A 19,974-nucleotide genomic window follows, 5' to 3' on the forward strand; every position below is an offset into this window, starting at 1 on the left:
AACGTAACCCAAACGTAACCCACCACCCAAAGCTCTCGCAGTCGTTGCCAGCTTGGCTTGTCTGCTAGTGCTTGTCAGTCCCTGTGTTTTCCCCTCACATCACTCATACAGAACATAATCATTTTCTTCACATTTATACTGCTACCCAACTGAACAGTAGCACAAAGATATACAGAGAAGAAAGCTTGATTTGCATTTATTCGTAACTTTGACTTGTATGAAAAGCCTCTGCTGTAGAAGTCATCTGAAATAATTGTCCCAGCACCTCTTTGGCACACGTTCAGATATTGTGTACCCCTTTCATTTCTTGCACTGCTGCATACAGGTCTCTGCTTTTCCCTCTTGCTTGCCGATACCACCTCAGCTCTCCTGGGCCAGGTGCAGGACCTGGGCAGCAGGGTGGGTTGCTGCTGCTGCTGTTGGTTCTCTTGCCTGAGTTTCCTCTCCCCTCCCTAGCAGCGCCAGCACCTGTGGCCGTGCTGTGGGATGCTCTCTGCAGTGCGGGCAGAGCCTGAGCCAGAGGCTTACCCAAAACACAGTTTGTCCCATTTAGGTGGGAGATGTGTGGCAGTTAGTGTACAAAAGCAGTGTTCCTTTTGTTGGCTTAAATGGTAAGTGCTTTGAAGGCGGGGCCTGTCTTTTCTGTGTGTGTATTTTTATACAGTTCCTGATGTGAGACACGCAGTTAGGAGCTGCAGTATGACAAGCCACATCTCCCTGTCGTAGCTTAAAGAAGTGTTTTTCCAGATCCACAGAGGTGGACAGTGATTCCGGTCTGACCACTGGGCTTATTCAGAGACACAACTTGCTTTGGGCCTCTGAACACAAGTAGTTTCCTCCCGTTGTCACCAGCAGCATACCCCGGTGTATTCCAGGTGCAGCAGCGGTAAGCTCGCTGTAAGAGCTGGCCTCGTGTTCAGAATCCTTCGGGGGTGGGTTCCTCAACCAGTTTAGGAGGAAAAAGCTGCACTGCACCCTCATCAGCTGATGACCAGAATGCCATCATCAGCCAACTTTCACACTTGATTTTGGACAACAAAACAATTGTTTGCCCTACAAAGAATTATAAAACAGATCTTGCTCTTCATATGCGCTGTAGGTAGAAGAAATCTGAACTCGGCCAAATTTATTTTACAATTAATGCTCCTTTTTCTCTTTTTTTTTCCTAAGAGGCAGGAATATATTTTTAAGCCTTTGCAAGGGCATGTTGAGGCTGTATTATGTTACAGGGATAAGTCAGTGGTGAAATTTTTGGTTCCTGCTCCTTTGGCATACTCTTAACTTAGTTTTGTGCTAAAATTCCACATTTCTTAGGAAATGGGATGGACTGTTCTGCAGCTCATAGTGTGTAATTTCACGGTTTCTCTATTTTGTAAACTTATTTTGTAAGCTTATTTTGTAAACTGAAATGTCAGTAGGAAAGGTTCAGGTCAAAGCTTAGGAGTGACTCCAACAGTGAGAACAGATGTGTGCTGGCTTAGACTGCGTGGAGGCTGTGGAGTCTCTGTCACTGAAAGGCTTTAGTAACAGAACCGGCTGTAAAGAATGACCTAGATATTACTGGCTCTGCCAAGATAACTTCTTGAAGTCCTCTTTTTCCCCCCATGATTTCCCTGATATCTGGATAATGCATTACATTTGTTCAATACACCTCTATTGTTTAATCACTTGTGCTTACTTGAAATTTATTATGAGATTCCAGCATCAGCTGGGAGAACATCCTGGGACCCTACCATCATAATTTTGGGATGTCTAGACTGACCAACCCTGAGCCTTCGTCTGTCACAAAGAAGTGCTTAGTCAAAAGAGAAGTTTTGACACTTTTGATGACATGTCCTGCACTCCTTTTCCTAAGCCACAGAACACTCATTGGCAAAGTATTACTGTGAAACTCCTCTTGGGAACAGAAAGTAGAAGTCTTTCTTTTTGCTTCCAGCAGTAAATGGACGTGAGTTTTTTATACTTATTAGCTACAAACATGAATGAGAGAAGGCTGCAAGGAGAAGTCACATCCTATGCACAGCCTTGAGGTCTCCGATGAAACAAAATGACACAAAATTTACGGATGCTAAAAATAGAGATAACATCAGTTTGATGTTGCCTTTTGTCTTTCTCCTATAATACAGTAAAATGGCCTGTAATTCATGTTGCAAAATTGGCATGCATTGCTCTTTGAAGATATCATCTTCATTGTATGTCTGCAGTGGCCAGAGTGACAAGCCAACCCATGACATTGCTACAATGAGCTACACAATAAATAAATAACACCAGCTCCTTGGGGACAGCTGCCCACTCTCACATCTGTCTTAGCTTGTGAGCTCTTCAGAGTAGGAAACCTTCTGTGCCTTGTAGACTTAAATTCACCCCTGGTGCTTAGGAAGGTAGTAGTTTATGTTCATTTTGTTTATTACATTATATAAAATGCGATTTTAATTCAGAGATTTGACTTTCAAATCCTTGCCGACAGCGACATTAGTACAGATTCGGAGTTTGCTTGCAGCTTTTAGAGCACTTGTGGACTGACAGAGGTGATTGCTGTAGCATGAAAGTGTTTTGGAAAATACATGTGTATTGTAGTTTATTTATTATCTTTTTATGCATATTTCATTTATTAGTGCTAAATGGCTTTTTGGAGGGTGACTGTAGTTGTGTCACTAGCTGGATAGCTTCACTGTTTTTTTCTGCCTGTTCATTGAATACTGTCATCTTTCGGGTGTTTCCCCAACTTGTTTAGCTTTCAGACCCTCTGTAACTTTGGAGTGTGCAAGCAAAACATTTCTTCTTTTCGAATGAAAAGCAAAACCCAGCCTAGGGGAGCTAAACTAACTTCTGACCATCTGTTAGAAGGTTGCTAGTATCACTGCCTTGAACTATGGCTTCATTTTTGTATTTCGTGCAGCAGCTTCTCTCCGTTGTTTATATTCTGGTCGAAGGGGATCTTCCTATACCAGGATGCAACAGGAACGTCATTTTTCCTTTAACATGAGCAGATGTCCTCTCCTCACCGCTAGCAATAACAGTGCCGCTTCCTGTTGTTGCACATGTCGTGAGCAGGCTCAGTGCCGAAAGCAGAGAGGGGACACATCTCGGCCCGTGTCGTTCAACGCCATCAGCATCAACACTGCCCACACACCTCCTCTGCCACGTGTCTGTCTGTCTCCTCTGCCAGTGGCTATCTTGGCTAGTGGGCAAGAAGTTGCCCTAGCACACAATTCTGTTTCCTTTCTAATTTACATAGGGGAGGAGTGCTTCCAAAATCTCCGTTATGCTTCTCTGCCTTGATGTTTGCTTTCTCTTGATTCATTTGCACTAAACCCACATTACAAGTGGCATGTTACTGTATTTAGGGAAGGGATGCCTGAACTGAATCTGGCACACATTTAAGTGTAAATCTCCCCACTCTTACGTTTCCGGGCACATCCCTGTGCACATCTTCAGTCAGCAATTACTGCATTCTTTCTCCTTTTTATAGGAGGTCAGTATCAAATCCCATGACACATTTCTGTCACTAATCTGGCAGGCTGCCATTCAGACCACAGGAAGCCCGGGAGAAAAGAATATACACTTAGGGCCTTATTCCGTCTTCATTATTCCCTACGCCAGCAGAATTCCTTAAAGTCTCTGGAAGTTCGATCTGAATGGAAAGTATTTTGCCTGAATAGCACCCCTTATTGAGGCATTGTCATCGAGTCACAAATTCAGATGAGTGTTGTGGCTAGCAGTTTAATCTATACTGCAGGGCTGTTTTTTCACACCAAAAAAAGCAGAGAGTGCTAGTCACTTCTAATGGTCGCTCAGGATTGTCTGGCAGCGAGAGACTTCTCAACTGGAGAGCTGGACACTGAAAGCAGAAAAACCCGGTTCTGATTCAAGACTTTTCCTGATAATTTATTCATTTGGGCAGTGAGGGGAATATTGTATTTTAATGGTTTTCAATGGGAAACATAACCATACTAAAGCAGGAAAGACAGGGTTCTGTTCATAAAACTGTGCAAAATGCTTGTGCTTTGGAGGAAATGGAACAAAGTCAAAACTGCCTAAATAAAATAACAAGAAATGAAAATCATAGATGTCAGGCAGTATCCATAGCTTAAACTCTCTTCTTATCTACTTTTTTTGTGCCTTAGTATATGAAGGCATTGTTGTACTTAAAACAACTACTAATCTTGTATGTTATTTTCATATAGAGACTTACAGAGAGATACTAACTTTGCTTTTACATTTGGATCATTGCCAGTTCATTGGCTGCTATTATTATTTGTGATTTTTGTTTCAGCTATAATAGTCGAGAAGCGACTTTCCCGTTTTAACCAGTAGCACTTAGCTGCATTTCTGCATTAATAAATATTACCTCAGTCTTTCCTGGAGTTCTAGTCATTTTGGGGAGGTTCGTTCAATATCATCTTCTCGTTTCAGGTTATTGAAGGAAAGCTGGCTCCGTTCTTGGGAAAAGTGATCAAGTTTGCCACCTCTCATGTGTACAGCTGCAGCCTTTGTAGTCAAAAGGGTTTTATCTGTGAGATTTGCAACAATGGAGAAATCCTTTACCCCTTTGAGGACATTTCTACAAGCAGGTACTGTAATGTCAGTCATATATTCGACTCGCATATCATATCCTTGCAGATTCTCAGCATCGTGACCTCCTATTTAAATAACTAGGGGCTGGATCCCACTAATCCACATTTCTGAGTAGCTACGCTAAATTACTGGTCTAGGGAGGCCACCACAAGCAAACTTGGAAATAGATAGGAAGAGCTACATCCCAAAGCCCTGTAAGTCGCGGAACAGCTCTTCAAAAAGGGAAGAGTCCCCAGCAGCGTTACACAGTGTGATTTATCCAAAGCTCTTCCAAGTTTGCAAAGTGTCCTGAACAGCCATAGGGATTCTCTGGAATGATCACGGACATCTTTCTGGTCTCTGGTGTTATACCCAATGGTGTACTGGGATTGTCCATTATAAAACAGTAACCATCTATTCTGAAGTGTTTTCCCCGTAAAATTCTCTGCTTTTTGTGTGCATACTCCTCTGCACCTACGAATTCAAGATTTATTTTTTTTAAATGACATTGCTTTTCTCAGATGGCTACAAAATAAATACAAGCATTTGCCAGTCCTAAGTAAATGAAAGAACCTTTATTTCACTTTATATGGAGTACTGGATGTCAGACTGGGGATGGGAGTTGCATGGAAAACCTAGCAGCAAAATGCAGGAAACCAGAGCAGACTTGGCAACACAGCAGTGTTACTACTCTTTTTAAAAAATGTCTTAGATTCTGAATAAAGGAGGGAGGATTTTTTAGGTAGGGTGTTTTTTGTGGGTTTTTGTGTTGTTTTGTTTCTGTTTTGTTAGCTCAATAGATACACAGTGTATCTGACAGCACAGCATTCCTCCATAGATAAGTATTTTCCTGTCTATTTCAAATACAGTCATTTTAATTTGTTCTCCAAAGTGTTCCACTGAAGGGAGAAAATATTGAAGAGCCACCTTTGGAAACAATGAGGACCAGCCTGTTAAAAGGGCTTTGTTAAGAATCTGATTTCCCTGCTTGCACAAAGATGTTAAATTACAAGTAACCAAGGACTACTCTTCAGGGATTTTCAGCCTGATCTGAGTTTCAAAGACTATTTGCACATTCTTTTCCCAGATTCTTATTCCAAAAAATGCATTGACAAAACAGTGGGCATAAGCTAAACAAGGTGTGCAGCTGAGCTCTGTAAAGGGTTTTCAAGAAAGAATCTATCTAGGGTGCATTGTGAGATAGGTTGAGTTAAAAAGAGAGAAACTAAGGTGATATAAAACATGTCTGCTAAGACTGTATAAAAAATGTTTGAAGATATTCCCGAAAGATTGAGGAGAATGTGTAAGATCATTTAGTAAGATAAGTTTACTTATCTGTGCATTTTATTTGTCTGGAAGACTTTTTGGTCATAGAAACTTTCTTTGGTGTCTGTTGTTCCCCCACCCTTCAGCTGAGATCAGACATACCTTGCAATTAGAGAGTTTAAAACCTTTTGGAATCAAATAGTATTTGTCAGCAGTTCAGTGAAAGCCAAAAGAAGCTGCTTGGGCTCCTGTTTTTACGTGGAATAGAAGCCAGAGAGGACTTCTGTTTGTGTTTCATAAATGTGAAGTCGTGGTTGATGCCATGCCAAAGAAGCAGTCTTTGTTAATGTTTTTAATTAAAACATGATCAGCATGAAAGGTTCTCTAGTATTTCTCTTTCTTATTTTGTCAGAGATCATTCTGCTTACTCCTTTTTTTACTCCTTATCACTGAACCTTGCTTTTATGCCCAGCATCTTCCATTTCCTTTCCTAGTTAATTTTCTCATCTCGTTACTATTTCTGTGTGCACGCTCTGTGAAACTAACCAGGTCTTTTCCGTTCTGTATTCACGCCCTTTTCCACCTTCGGGCTGGAGGCAAGTCATGCCAGCGGTGGGGCTTGCGTTTTTTACTGTGCAGCTCCATCAGCTGCGAAGCAGTGAGGGAGAAGGCCACAGAGAGGGGTTTTGTGTTTTTTTCCATCTGTTGCAGATAAGAGAGATTTCCGAGGTAGGTGTGCTGGCCACTACAACAGCAAGTACAAGTTGAGGAGGCTGGTGAGAAGTAGGTAGATGTACAGACTCACCTGTGGCAGATGGAATGGCAAGTCTTAAAAAGGTTCGTGTGAAGACTTGCAGTCATACCTGAAGTTTCTGATGACATGTTCAGCTTTCCTTGTTAGGTAAGCATCATACAAAGCTCTGAGTTAAACAGCTCAGATTTGCAATGTAGTTGTACTATTCTGAGTCTGCAAGGTGCAGTAAGAATATGCTATGATTGCTTTCTCTCACGTTTTGTACTCAGTACTAGACTGCCAGGTCCCCTGGCTGTAGCTGCTTAGCTAAGCCAGGAATAGCAACTGAGCTTTGAAGAATGTGGTTTTTCCTTGCTCTTGAATGTTGCTCATTCACTTTTGAGCATACTACTAATTCAATGAGCAAACTGGGCTGTTAGGTTAGAAATACTCAAAAGTGGATACATGGCAGCTTTTGCAAACATCACCTCTCTGCTGAATGTTTGAAAAGTGAAGTCTTTGACAGGGTGGGGGGTGGTAGGGGTGTGTCTGTGTTGAGCTGGCATTTGTTTCTTTGGCTACCTCCCTGACCTTTCTTGCTCTTTGGAGAGAAGAGTGACAGCTGTCAGAGAGGCCATTACAATTCGGAGATGGTTCCCAGTTGGCTGTTCCCTTTCCCTCTTCATAGTCTCTTAGGTCAGCTTTGAGGTGCAGAGATTGTTCCCCTCCAAAATATTCTCAGCAGTTTCTGGAGCAGTCTCCAGTATGAGTTTATGAAGGATGGGTCTTCTTTAGATAGGTACAGCTGAGAGAAAAGGAGGGCCCCTCTTGAAGGCTGCCTTTTCTCTTTGCTCAGGTTATTTGCTTGAGAGTCATTTTTGTCAGTCCTTGAGCAAACAGAGTGAATACCTGGGTTATGCACTCCTCGGGGTTTGAATACACATATGTTACATACCCTTCTCTCACTAATCAGCGTGACACATTCCTTTGTGGGCAAAACAAAATTCCTTTGTTTGTTCCAAAACAAACACAATCAGTTCACTTAATTAGCAGGTCTGTGGGCTGTGCTTAGCAGGCTCTTTACATCCTGCTCAACAATACAGCACAACAGTTTGCTGCCTTGAATGTAAGGGTGGGCTCACCAAGTCATAAGCTTTCTAATGATATTTCCTTTCTGTGGCTTTTCTTGGGGGGTGGCCATGCTGCACAGAGCTTAATGAAAGCTGTGATTCAGTAGTTAAACAATTTCTTAAAAGTCATCCTATCCCATCCCATCCTTTTGGATGCCTCTTCCAGTCAATTTGATTCCTCTGTCCTCCGTTTTTCTCTTTTCTGACAGACTCATATTTCTATAACAGCTCATTAGGGTTCTTTCTGCATTTTGCAATTTCAACGTCTTTTTGAAGGCCGTTAAATTCTGAGAACTATATTTAAAGCCTCCTGAGTTAATTGCACATTTCATGGAGCAAATTAAACTCTCTTAGCTCTGCTTTTGCTGGAGCTCTGGCAACTTAAACAAGCTGAGCATCTACCTCCAGTTTTATTTCTTGGACTAAGTTTGTCTTGGGCTTAAATTTAACAAGTACATTTACAAAATTATCCTATTATTTCACTAATTTGATTTTTATAAGTGTTGTGAAATGAGTTAAAATATCCCTGGATGTAAAGTGGCTTCTTAGAGCTATCCTTGCGCATTTGCTAGCAGGCAGGCAGTGCCCCCCAGGTTGTTCTGATATTGCTTGTTCTTCATTAATGTAGTGAAAAGTTTTTATTTCTTTCTCTTAAAATTTTTTAAAAAGGCAGATATTAAAAGAAAATGCCTGTATAGTGGTACTGTTGTTTGTAATATGTGGCTGTATTTAGTTTGTAACCTGGAACGACTTTTAACAAGTTTTAAATCTTAAGGAATACTGAGAAAAATGCCATTGGGGTGAGAATAGAATTATTCATTAAATAAGGGGATTCTGTCTAATTAGATAATCAGCAATTATAGTTATGGTTAGTATTATTATACGCTACCTACTTAATACAGGTTTTGGTCTTGCCTGTGTGTCAGCATCCTAGTGACTACTTTTACCGGCGATTTTTTGTGTTTTGCTGGTAATGCCACTTGCTTGGTTAAGAGCTATTTAGTCAGTTCCTCGCCTTTTTTTGTGGTGACTACAGATATATGTGAACCATAGGGAGTTGCTCTTTTGTGCTCATATTCATTTATCAAGGCTAAACTGTTTTCACTTTGCAAAGTTAATTTGTTCTGCAGATCAGTTAAGACTTGTAGACCTCTCAAGATACAAACCAGAAGACCCAAGTTTAAAATAGATGTGCCACAGCACAGGCTTGGCTATATCAACCAGCTTGGATGCCTCTGTAATCTTTGGCCACCATCCTGATAAGACCTCTGAATGTACTTTACTTTACACATAGCGAGAAGTCTTACTGCAGGCTCTGAGCCTGTGCTTAGCTTTCTGCGCATGCCAAAGTCTTTGCAAGATTACAGCTCACTGTGTTACGGATGCTGTCACTGGGCAAAACCAGCTTTGAGCATTTGGGAGAATGTTAAAGACAGGTATTAGGTGGAGAGACCAAAAAGTATATGATAGAGCATTTCCAGGAAATACCTCGGCACATGTCAAAGGCATCGTTTTTCTGTACTTTGGTACATAATTTTTCCTTTTGCTTTGATTAGTTTGTTTTATGCTACACAGCCTTTCCCCAAGCCCAGGTCAACTGACCTGTGCTAGAAGTTCAGTACCTAATTTTTGAAAGAGCTTAGCTTATCAGATGTTGATAGTTGGTTCAAAGCACCCTGAAGTGATCTGCTCAGCACTTTCTTTAAAGAAACTTAGGCACTTACATAGATGTTAAGTTCTCTTGATAATTTAATTTAACCTGAATCTGTCAAGATGGTCAAAATCTTCTGGCTACCCAGAGAGGTTGTGGAGTCTCCTTCTCTGGAGACTTTCAAACCCCACCTGGATGCGTTCCTGTGTGACTGCCCTAGGTGATCCTGCTCTGGCAGGGGTGTTGGACTAGATGATCTCTAGAGGTCCCTTCCAACCCCGAGCATTCTATGATTCTGTTTTTTGTCTGTGCAGGGTAGCATGATGGTGTTATCTAGAATGCATAAAGAGATTAAAATATGCTTGCTTTTCCATCAAGTGTCGTATTTTGGAACTGAATTGGCTTTAGAGGTTGGTTTTACTTGCCTCATGTCAGAGCAGTATTAACTAGAATGTTCAGCATAAAGGCAGACTTTTATTTCAAGGAGGAAGGTCTCTGCAGTGCTGCCTGTGCTCTTCCTCACAGGCCAAACATGGCAGCCGTCTCCCTTCCACTTTCTGTTTTGCAGTTTCCCTGCTGTACCTTCCTCCTTGCTCTAGGTGCTTCTAACTTGCCAGTCAAGACCTTCTTCCTCCTTCCTCATGCAAATTCCCCTCTCAGGATAGACTTCTTCATCTCTCAAATATGGTTCCTCATAGACCAGAAAACAACTTTTCAGTTGCTTTTCAGACCATAAAAGCCAACACCGCCAACTCTAAGTGCTCAGAAATTCTGAGACCACCTTAAGAATCTTGCATACTTTATTTTTAAAATGTTAAGTTCCTTTTTTTCCTTCTCAGGTCCAGGTGGGCATGTCTTCCTGGCTTAATGACAGGATTTTCAGACTTTAGATTTATGAAAAATGCAAAATAGTAGAATCATGCAGTCAAATTATAACAGTTGAGGGCAGTATGTTGATATTACTGTTAATAGTATTGCCTGATTCTTTGCTTTTAAGTCTTCAACCACTGCTTTGTCAATACAGTTCATTAATTATAGGAGAGGTAGAGGGACAAAGTCCAGGTCCTGGTGGGCAGCCGGCAGAGACAGAAGATACGTGTCCAAGCAATGTAAACACTTGAATTCTGTGGCATGTCAGCCTCTCTAGTGGTTTAAAAAAAGTAGGGATTTTCCCCTTTCCAAAGTAACTCAGCTCCACATCATACGAGTTTCAGGTTAATTGTTTTAATAATGGTTTTAGTGTCCTTTTACTGATTTCTCGTGAATGGCTGGGTATAGGCCTCGTTGCTTGGCTTGGCATCTCTGAACTTAGACCACTCACAAAGTGCAGCAGTAAGAGGGACAGTCCTTAGTTCTCCTGCTGGATGCAAGTATGGAAATGTACACAGATAAGAGTAGCGTAAATCTCTGCAGCCACAGCTGGATGAGGGAGCTGAGGACACACTTCTTTCCTTGATGAGGAGCAGCAATACTTCGCTCCCAGACCCGTCCCAGAGCAAGGGGGTCCTGCAGCTCCCAGAGCCCTCTGCTTCACCTCGCTGCCATGCTCCAGTGCGGTAACTCAGCCAGTGTACACAACTGTCATGGAAGGATAGCAGGTGGTTAAATCAAGCTGGTTTTGTTCAGCCCCAACTTTTAACAAATTGTCCTGTGAGCACCCAAAACTAAGGTCTGCTTTGCAGTTTCTCTGAGTCTAGCGCCGGAGGAGCTGACAGTTAGGCTCCTGGCCACTGGTGAAACACTGGTGGTTTTCTCTCCCCACTCCCGGTGAGTTTCCCACTTTTCACCTCGTTCTTGAGGCTTTAATATCTCTGAACACTTTGCACATCTGTTGGATGCAGTCCACCTTGGCATCAGGTGCTGGTGTGACAGAATGAGGGGCAAGAGACAGTTCAGACAGGGAGGCACGCAGCAGGCAGCCAAGCCAGCATAGGGATTTATTCATTCATTCATTCATCCTCCCCACTGCCTGGGGCACTTCTCCAGCGTGTCAGTCTAACCCATGCTGGGTAAAAGGGAGCAGACCCTGGCCTGGCAGTTTTCATGCCAGGACAGTGAGAAAACTGTGATTATACTTTGAATCCCTGCTGGCTCCTTGAACACTGAAATAATAGTTTAAAGTGAATTTCAGACAAGTAACAATTTGAGGGTTACAATTGCTCTGGTTTTGTTTAGCCTTTTTTTTTTTCCTCTTCAGAGACAAATTTTTCAAAAGCAAGTCTGAAATATTAACAATGTTTTAGTATGGTATTTGAAAAAACAACTGTATCTAAAGACCGTAAGTGTGTCATACAAGACATTATCTTAACAAGCTCCTTGTAGGGACAAATCAATGTCATATTAGTGCCAACTTTCTTCCATTCACTTACTACATGAGTGTCCCTCTCTAGGCAGACTCCTTGCGTTGGTTCCTAGGCAACTGTAATAATATTGCTGCATGTGTGTGTCAGGCATTGATTGCCTTTGGGACTTTTTTTGTATTGTAAGTGAACACGGGCTAGTCCATTTTCCTTTTCTCTTGGTCTCTGAGGGTTTTGAAGGGTGAATCTGTGATGCTCGCAGGTGAGCAATTCAGAAATACTTGCAGACGGGCACATGTGCATCACGTGGGATGGTGATCATGCAAGGCTTACTTCAGCTACTGTGGTTTGCTCCTTGGGTTGTTTTTTGTTATAGCTGAGTTACAGGTGGCTTAATATTTTGGGTGCTTGGTGAATGTGTAGCATCGTCTGAGGAAAACATAATGAACAACCACATTTTAGCTTGTTTTTACTCTGCATGGGGGGGGAGAAGAAAAAAAAAAAGAGTTCTGGTCAATTAAGAGTTCAGCCCTAAATTGTAACCTTACTGAAATGCCTTTCAAGGGGTTACTTGCTCGAGCAAATGTGTGCAAGGTCTGGCACAAAGGAAGTGAGTTTTTTAAATGGAAAAAATGAAAGTTAATGTGTAAGGTCCCAAGAAAAAGGATTGTGGGTGAATGTGGCACTGCAGTGAGGAGAGGAAGCTCTTTGCACTTCTCAGCTCTGCTAAGAGCTCCTGGTGGAGTCAGCTCACCTCTTGTTTCCTGTTTGTGAGGTGGGAATGACACTGTATCTGTCACCCACCACCCGTTCATTTCAGGGACAAACAGCATAACCACGAGCTGCTTTGATTCTCCGCTTGCTGTTTGGAAGCCAGACAGGCACAGCCCGTGCGCGTGGTACTAAAGCTGCCCTTATCAACCCTGCTGGTCCCAGCAGCTCCATCCCAACATGGTCACACTGGTCCGTCAACCTGTAAGGTTCCTAAGAGACAAATAGAACTCAGGTGACATCCTGGGCCACTAGTTGATCATTCCTCTTTTATTTTGCCTGCTTAAGGTGGAAGGTCACTGAAACCTCTTTGTGTTGCGCGCCCCTCTTTGGGCACCTGATCTTACCCATGGGCACTGAAATGGTGGTGCGGTAAAGAGGAGAAATAAGAGTATAATCAGTTGGTTGTGCAGAATCTGGAATTACTTGAGCCATACACCTGTGAAATGCTTGTGGGAAGCATGAAAAGAATTTGCTGGAATTATAGTTTGCCTAATATCAATATGCATATGTTTCAAATGCCCTGACTTAGTGGGAGATACTGACATTGGCATTTCTTCAGCATACAAGGAATGATTTTATGCTTTTAATGTAGAAAGGCATTTCTTTTGTAGCTAGTCATGATAATAGTAAGAGTATTATCATGCCCGTCTGGCTGTGGAGAGCTTTGCCCTTTCTCTCAGACTTTTCAGTGCAATAGAAATTATTTAGAGGATTGAGTAATTCCCTGCATTTTCATTACGCTGGTGTTCAAACAAGTAAAACATCCTTAAAATACAAAACACCCCCTATAGTCTCAACAGAAACTGAGTTGGTCAGGAAAGAGAAAAAAAAGAAAGTACTGAAATAGGGAGGAAGCTATTTCAGATGCCTTCTTAGAAGACTGAAAGTCTGTATGAAAACAACACTGATTCCCCAATTCCTCAAATAATGTTTGAAAAATAGCAAGACACTGTTGATGTGCAGTATCACAATATCATTCCTTAAAGAAGGGAACACGAAAGGCCTGAATGGCTAAGGGCTCATCAGCTTATTCTCAGTGGAGTACAGAAGTCCCACAAAAGATGCAGGGACTTTTTGGACTGTAGCAAGAGAAGAAGCCAGGATTCAGAAATAGTACCTGAACCGTGAATTACCTGCGACAACGACTAAGGGACAACAATTAAGGGAAAGATAACTAAGTGTAGTGAACTGTTATATGGGTCTTTAATAGACTACAAAATGTATTTTTTCTCTGCAGAAATAGAAGCATTTTGGAATACTGAAGCTTGAAAACAACAGTAAAGAAAAACCATGAAACTCAGATGTGGAGATAAAATTAGATGTCACAATTAAATAAGAAGTGATCTGTTTGTAGTATTCTAAGAAGGAATATAATTTTGGTAGTTTTTTTGGTATCACTGGAAAATTTTTCACAGTGAGATTAGGGATGGTCAACCAGTTGATATTTCCAGGGTGAAATATCTTGACTGTATCTTTACTGAAATATACACTTGACTGTATTTGACATGAGGAAAAGCACAGCTGTAGACCGCTCGGGGTAGCATAGCTCCGTAAAGGGAGTAACTTACCATCTGCACAAAGAGGAGCAAGATCAGCATTGACTCACTCCACCCTGGTGACTGAATTTCTTTAGTGCGATGTAAAGGCTGACACAGGCATCCTCGCTACCTGTCCTTACAGAGAGCAAGAGGCAGCCTTGTTTTTCAACTCAGAGCAACGCTGTTTGTCGTCCTCTGCACCCCATGGTTGGGTCTTCACCGGAGAAAGCAAAGAACAGGTCTTCAGAGCAGCGGTCACTGGTGGGGCTCCAGAATGGACCAACAGTGGTTGTGACGCCTGCCGGTGCAGGGGACTGTGAGATCCAGGCTTGGCTGCTGGTGCTGCCTCTGGTTAGCACCTGACAGTGTGGGGTCCTTCAGCTGTTGTACCAGCTCTCAGAAATAACAGCACAGACATTTCTTTTTGTTCTGAGTGACGTGAGAGAAGTTTGTTAATTTTTTACACTGAGCTTATTTCTTAAAAATGAGTTCATTTTAATTTAAACACCATCAATCTTTGTTTTCTCTGCCAGTGGCCTTTGACTGAGGAGAGCAGGTGTGCCAGCTCCTCTCATCCCACTCCATCCATGTCAGCAGTAACGTCTGATAGGTTTTGTCACCTCCATGTGTACTGTGGAGAAATATTGAGCGAGCATAGGGAGTGGCAGCGCGAGAGCACAGAATTACACTCTTCATCAATCATTACCCTCTAGCAACTTCCAGGGCACTGTAAATTGCTGACTAACAAGGGAGAATTAGTTTGATAAAATCACCATTAGTGTCAGTTCAGAATGATGTAAAGTTTTAAAGACACTGCTGTCTTCTCTGTCTCTCCATCATCCATTAGTGTGTCTGATCATGGAGATCTCGATCCAGCAATGTGTGTAAGCACATGCTTATTTGTAGGCAGATTAATAATCCCAAGGAAATCACTGGGATACGAGTCCTAAGTGTTTGTGTGCTTCACTGTATTAGGGCTGTAACGCACTCTCTGAGCTCAGAAATTATATATCCCTGTGCGAGCCAGTTTCTTGATTCAAAATCAGATTTAGACTCACTAGCTGAACTTAGAAATCTGAAAGTCAAGTTTTACTGCAAGGAGCATAGAAGTTAGTAGGTATACGGCATTGTGCTCTGCCTCTTTAACCTTCCTTTTCTTGCTTGTATTTGAGTTTTATCAGTCTATGCTAGCTAGAAATGTGCCTCTCTAAACCTCTGCATAGCCTTCTCAAAGCTCTGCAGTTACTAAAATTTAGACCGTGTTTGGACCCATGCATAAAATTTAAAGTGCAGCCAGATCAGGAACGGTTTTTGAAAAGTTACAGGTGAGAAGCAGATGCAGCTGATGTAGCTAGCAGGTTGTATTACCTTATGGACTTCCCTCAGTATTGCCAAACTGCACGCCAAATACTACAGTTTGCCATGTGGGTTCTCAGTGTTTGGGGTTTGTTTCTTCATGTTTTCAATTTTTCTTCACAGTCTTGAAGACAAGAACCTTATTTCTAAAAAAATCCAAATAAAAAAACCCACTTGACAAAAGCTCAAAGCAAACAAAAGAGAAAAGCCACTAAAGTTATAATAATGGACACTTGGATTCTCATGTAGTCATTTGACTACGATAGCTGTTGAAAAGTGCAAGGCATTTCAAGACTTCCAACAAAATCACCAGGGTGACCAGTGCCCCTCATTTGTATTTCAAAAATGCTCTGAAGTCTGATGTTCTGTTGCTTTCATTATTTAATTACCCAAACGGAATCTAGGACTTTGTACCTCTGACATTGTCATCCTTTTATTTTTTCATTTGGTTACAAGGCTGTAGTGACTTAACTCATCACTACAGACAGTTATTTGCATTTGAAAGGCTGATAATGTCCAGCTGTTGAGATGTAGCCCACTCCGTGATCATCAGATGTTTTACGGCTCCACAGGCATCTGGAACTGGGGCTGGATTTGCTGTGACATTATCTCTATTACCTTAGAGTGCCCCGAAAGTAATCGAGTCATCTTGTTCGAGCGGTTATTTGAAGTCATCACATTTGAGAACAGAGTAGTACAGCTTTGTATGCCAGAAGCTGTGATCATGTTGATCTAGTATGATCTTTCACAGGACACTGAGCAGAAAATCCCACCTACTTCTGTTTCATTTTTTACTTTGTGGGATGACTTCTTCTGCTGTCAAAATGGACTGTACTTTACTCTCTCCAGAACAATTGGCCACTGGAACTTCAGTGAGGAAAATGTCATATCTTTACTGTTGCAAATGCTGAAATGTATCTTAATGGAAAGGAATATTGTTACTCTTTGTTTACAAACCAAAGCAGCAAACTTGTCTTTCATAAAAACAAAATTAATGCCTATTCCATGGTAGATACGAATGCTAGTTATTAAGAACATAAGTATTAATCTTTTAAAAAAATTCTGTCTGTGAAGCAGAAGTGCTGGGACAGATGCTCAGCAACTGCAAATGGATGTAAGTCACCTAATTTTAGTGGTCTTGAATAGCTTTACACCAGCTGAGCTGTGGGCAAGGCTTTTACAGCTCCACTCTTTTGAAAAAAATAGTGCTCTTTGAGCTACCAGAAGTGATTGAAGGAAAGTCTACTGCCCACATGCGAAGTCCGTTGCATGCTCTGGTTGTGCTTTGTCATTCAATTTTGACACTGATTTGTGTTTGCAGGTGTGAAAGCTGTGGTGCTGTCTTCCACTCTGAGTGCAAAGTGAAGGCTGTACCATGCCCCAGGTGTGTGCGTAAAGAATTGCAGAAGAAGCAGAAATCCTTCTGGAGGCAACTGAATATGGACGAAAACTTCGAAGAGTCTTGCAACATGTTTGAGTTGTCATATCAGAACACATGAGTTCCTTAAGGCAGTAGCAAGCCTGAAGATAATCCCCTTCCCAGCTGCCAGCTCAAGCAACTTTGAAGCTTAGCCAGGCAGAAATCTTTTTGCAGAACAGTATCTGACCTTCTTCATGCGTGAATAGCAGCTGCCAAAGTGGCCATAAAGCCTTGTTGGCTGTGGAATACCAATGGTTAAACTGCATTTTGCATTGAAGTCCAGCCACTAGCTCTCGTACAAAATGTGGTTTACTTAAAATGCTTTAGGTCTGGCTAATTAAGCACTCACTTTTTCTTTTCCACCTCTAGAGAAGACTTTTCCTTAAGGCAGAAAATACGTGCTGTCATGAGCGCATTATTTTTTACGTTGTTCATTTAGAATTGGTGAATCATCTACTTATTTGAATCATCTACTTATTTATATCTATTATTTATTTATTATTAGCCTTGGCAGAGGTTCTGGCGAGGTGCTTCACAGAACCCAACAGGGCAGGAATGACTTTAAACCCACCCGCTCCTCCTGATGTTGACGCATGGCTCCATTTCCTCATGTTTCCACAGAGCTATTTTTAAAGCATCAGTGCATTTACATGTCACTCCTCCCTGAGGGGAGTATCTCTTATAAACCTTATTCAGGGTGCTTGCAAACATAAGAGGTGGAATAATTCCTTCAGTTATGTTTATATATTTATAACCATGCCAGTGAACTATTCCATACACAGACAAGTGGGGGTCTTGCTGCTGTTTTTGTTCCGGCTGGGTATATCTGTTCAGCTCTGTCAGTGAAGTTTTACGCTGGTTATTCTTGATCTATGTGAGTTCACATCCTTGTCTCCAGTAACATGATGTTGGTTCTGACCTTCTGCTAGTCTCACGTTTTAAGACATTTTAAGTATCCACATTGGTTTTGGTTTTATTTCGTGCAGTTTATGTTAAAAGTTTCTCTAACCTGAACCTGTTAGACTGGTAGTCAGGAAAGTAGTCTTGCCCATTCTAGAAAATACCTCCAGAATTGTGAAACACTACTTTGCCGTGTTCATGTGCCACTTGTGTTCTTGTGTTCTGCATTCTCTGTGAGCTCTAAGGGATTTTATGCTTCTGTAGTCACTTCCACGGTGGAGAGTGAAATTTCTCGACGTATTGTTCTCCTCCACACTCCTGGAACACAGGGGAGTATTAAACATGGTAAATTACATATATTGTGAAAGGGGAGTACATTATGGATTTAACTGGGGAGATGTGTGTCATCACTGGCAGTATGTTTGCCTCATTGCGGCTTCACCTCCAGTGAGCACTTAGAGATCATCCCCCCTCCAGTCCAAGTTTTTAACTCTTTCTCCAGACCCTGCAGTAATATGTGTATTACGTATATATGAAAGCATTCACATATACACACACACATAGATCTATATACAGAAAGCAAACATGGTTTCAGGAGAAGAAAGCTGGTCACATGCATGTGTATTTTTCCTCTCCTCTTACATAGATTTGTGAAAATGCAGAATACTGATCTTTGTTTCCTATATAATCTGCAGGCTGTTGTACTAAAGGCCGAAAACATTGAAGCACCTCACTAATTGCTGAAGTATTTTAAATAAAAGAACAGGGTATGTCGTGCTTACATTAAAAGGTAGAATGCTACAACGAATTGCCTTGTACTGGAGTAGAAGTGGTTGCCTTTTCCAGCCTCCGATCAAAAGTACGTAGCTGAATCTGAGCTTTCTCAAATTTGAGTGCAACTACTATATATATAAAAGCATGTTTATATCTGTATACGTTAGACAACCAGTGCCTTTCTTTTCCAGAAGTCCTTCTCTCACTGGGATTCTTTGGATAGAAGTGAGGGGTTTTCTGTGTTCTTGGCAAAGTAGTATAGGCTTTCACATATTTAATAAACCTAGTGAGCCATGCACCTTTGTCACCAAAATTAATACTCCCCTTACGCAGCGATGTCTGTGTCTCAGCTCACTGTTCCTCACATGAAATGAGTTGCTTTTGTCTATCATCTTTAAAGATACAGTGTTCCTTGCAAGTCTATTCCCACACAAAGAATTCCCTGCATGTTCACAAATGCAAATACTGGGGAAGTATTGTGGAATTAGTCATGCAAACCGGAACTGCAGTGGTACTGGCTGAATAAACAGTACGCTCCAGTATTTTTCAGCATGTGTCACTACAACTAGTCCTGTGGCAAAGCCAATAGCTCAAAAACTGCCAGAATCTGGCAGGTACTATTTTGAATTAGTTACAGACATAATGGTGGGTCATTAAAGAAACAAAGATGGTGTTTTCATGTCATCATGCTCTGCTATTTTAAGATACCTTACAGTGCTGGTTCATGTCCAGCTCACTTTAGAGAAGGTTGCTTGTGTGTGTTGTCAGAGACCCTGTGGAGTCAGGGAATCAAGGTTCAGACATTGCAAACTGTTAGGTACTTTGACAGATGTCCAGTTGTGTGGGTGGTTAGATATTCCAGTTGAATTCTGCGATAACAACATAGACAGCATTGGAGTTACTCTGGGTTTGTACACGTTCTTTGCTAACAGTGATTTATATGAAAAAATGTGTGATGTCGGCAAAACTGCTGGAATTAGCCATGGATCTGGTGCCATTACTAATGGCAAAGAGCAGAAGTGTGTTGTTCCAATATGCTGGCAGCCTCCAAAGCTTTATGTAAAAGGATACTATTTGATACAGATCAGATTAATTTCTTTAAAGTCCTATGTTGTTGTAAACAAGCCAGTTCCCCAAATGGATACACTTTCATTTCTGCTTTGGAAAAATGATATAGCTTCTCACGGTAGCTAAAGGAGCAGACGGTGATGTGGAAGATGCTTTCCTCTCAGGGATGCCTAGCTCCTATCCAAAAAAAGTTATTCCATGTGAATGAGTAAGATAAAGTCTTCTGTCACTGCCTTTCATAAGCATAACGAAAGTCTTGATCCTGTCCTCAGAAAGTGCCGGTGCAGTAGGAACAAGCCCAGTTCGTTTTTCAGGACTGCAAGGCAAAAGGATGAACTGAAACTACTGCTCACATTACTAACTTTCAGAAGACCCAACTCTAAAAGGACAGTTTTCTGGCAAGATCTGCCTGCTGGCAGGAGACTCAGCCTGGGGTTCTGTAGGTGTTTTGGGTTTCAGACAATGCTCTGCCCTTGTGTGGCTGTCTCGGCTGTACTAACAGCCCTG

At 41.7% G+C, this 19,974-nt stretch overlaps 1 protein-coding gene across 1 annotated transcript in view; it reads left to right on the forward strand.

Annotated features, from left to right (window-relative positions):
- PLEKHM3 (pleckstrin homology domain containing, family M, member 3) overlaps positions 1–16,804 on the forward strand; it is a 73,351-nt gene extending 56,547 nt beyond the window's left edge. The window contains exons 6-7 of the mRNA XM_009878373.1: positions 4,417–4,574; positions 16,627–16,804. Of these exons, the coding sequence (XP_009876675.1) occupies positions 4,417–4,574; positions 16,627–16,804 (336 nt within the window). The remainder of the gene's footprint in view (positions 1–4,416; positions 4,575–16,626) is intronic.
- Positions 16,805–19,974: the final 3,170 nt, after the last annotated feature.

The sequence above is a fragment of the Apaloderma vittatum genome, unplaced genomic scaffold (assembly GCF_000703405.1).
Source record: "Apaloderma vittatum isolate BGI_N311 unplaced genomic scaffold, ASM70340v1 scaffold6401, whole genome shotgun sequence".
Taxonomy (NCBI): domain Eukaryota; kingdom Metazoa; phylum Chordata; class Aves; order Trogoniformes; family Trogonidae; genus Apaloderma; species Apaloderma vittatum.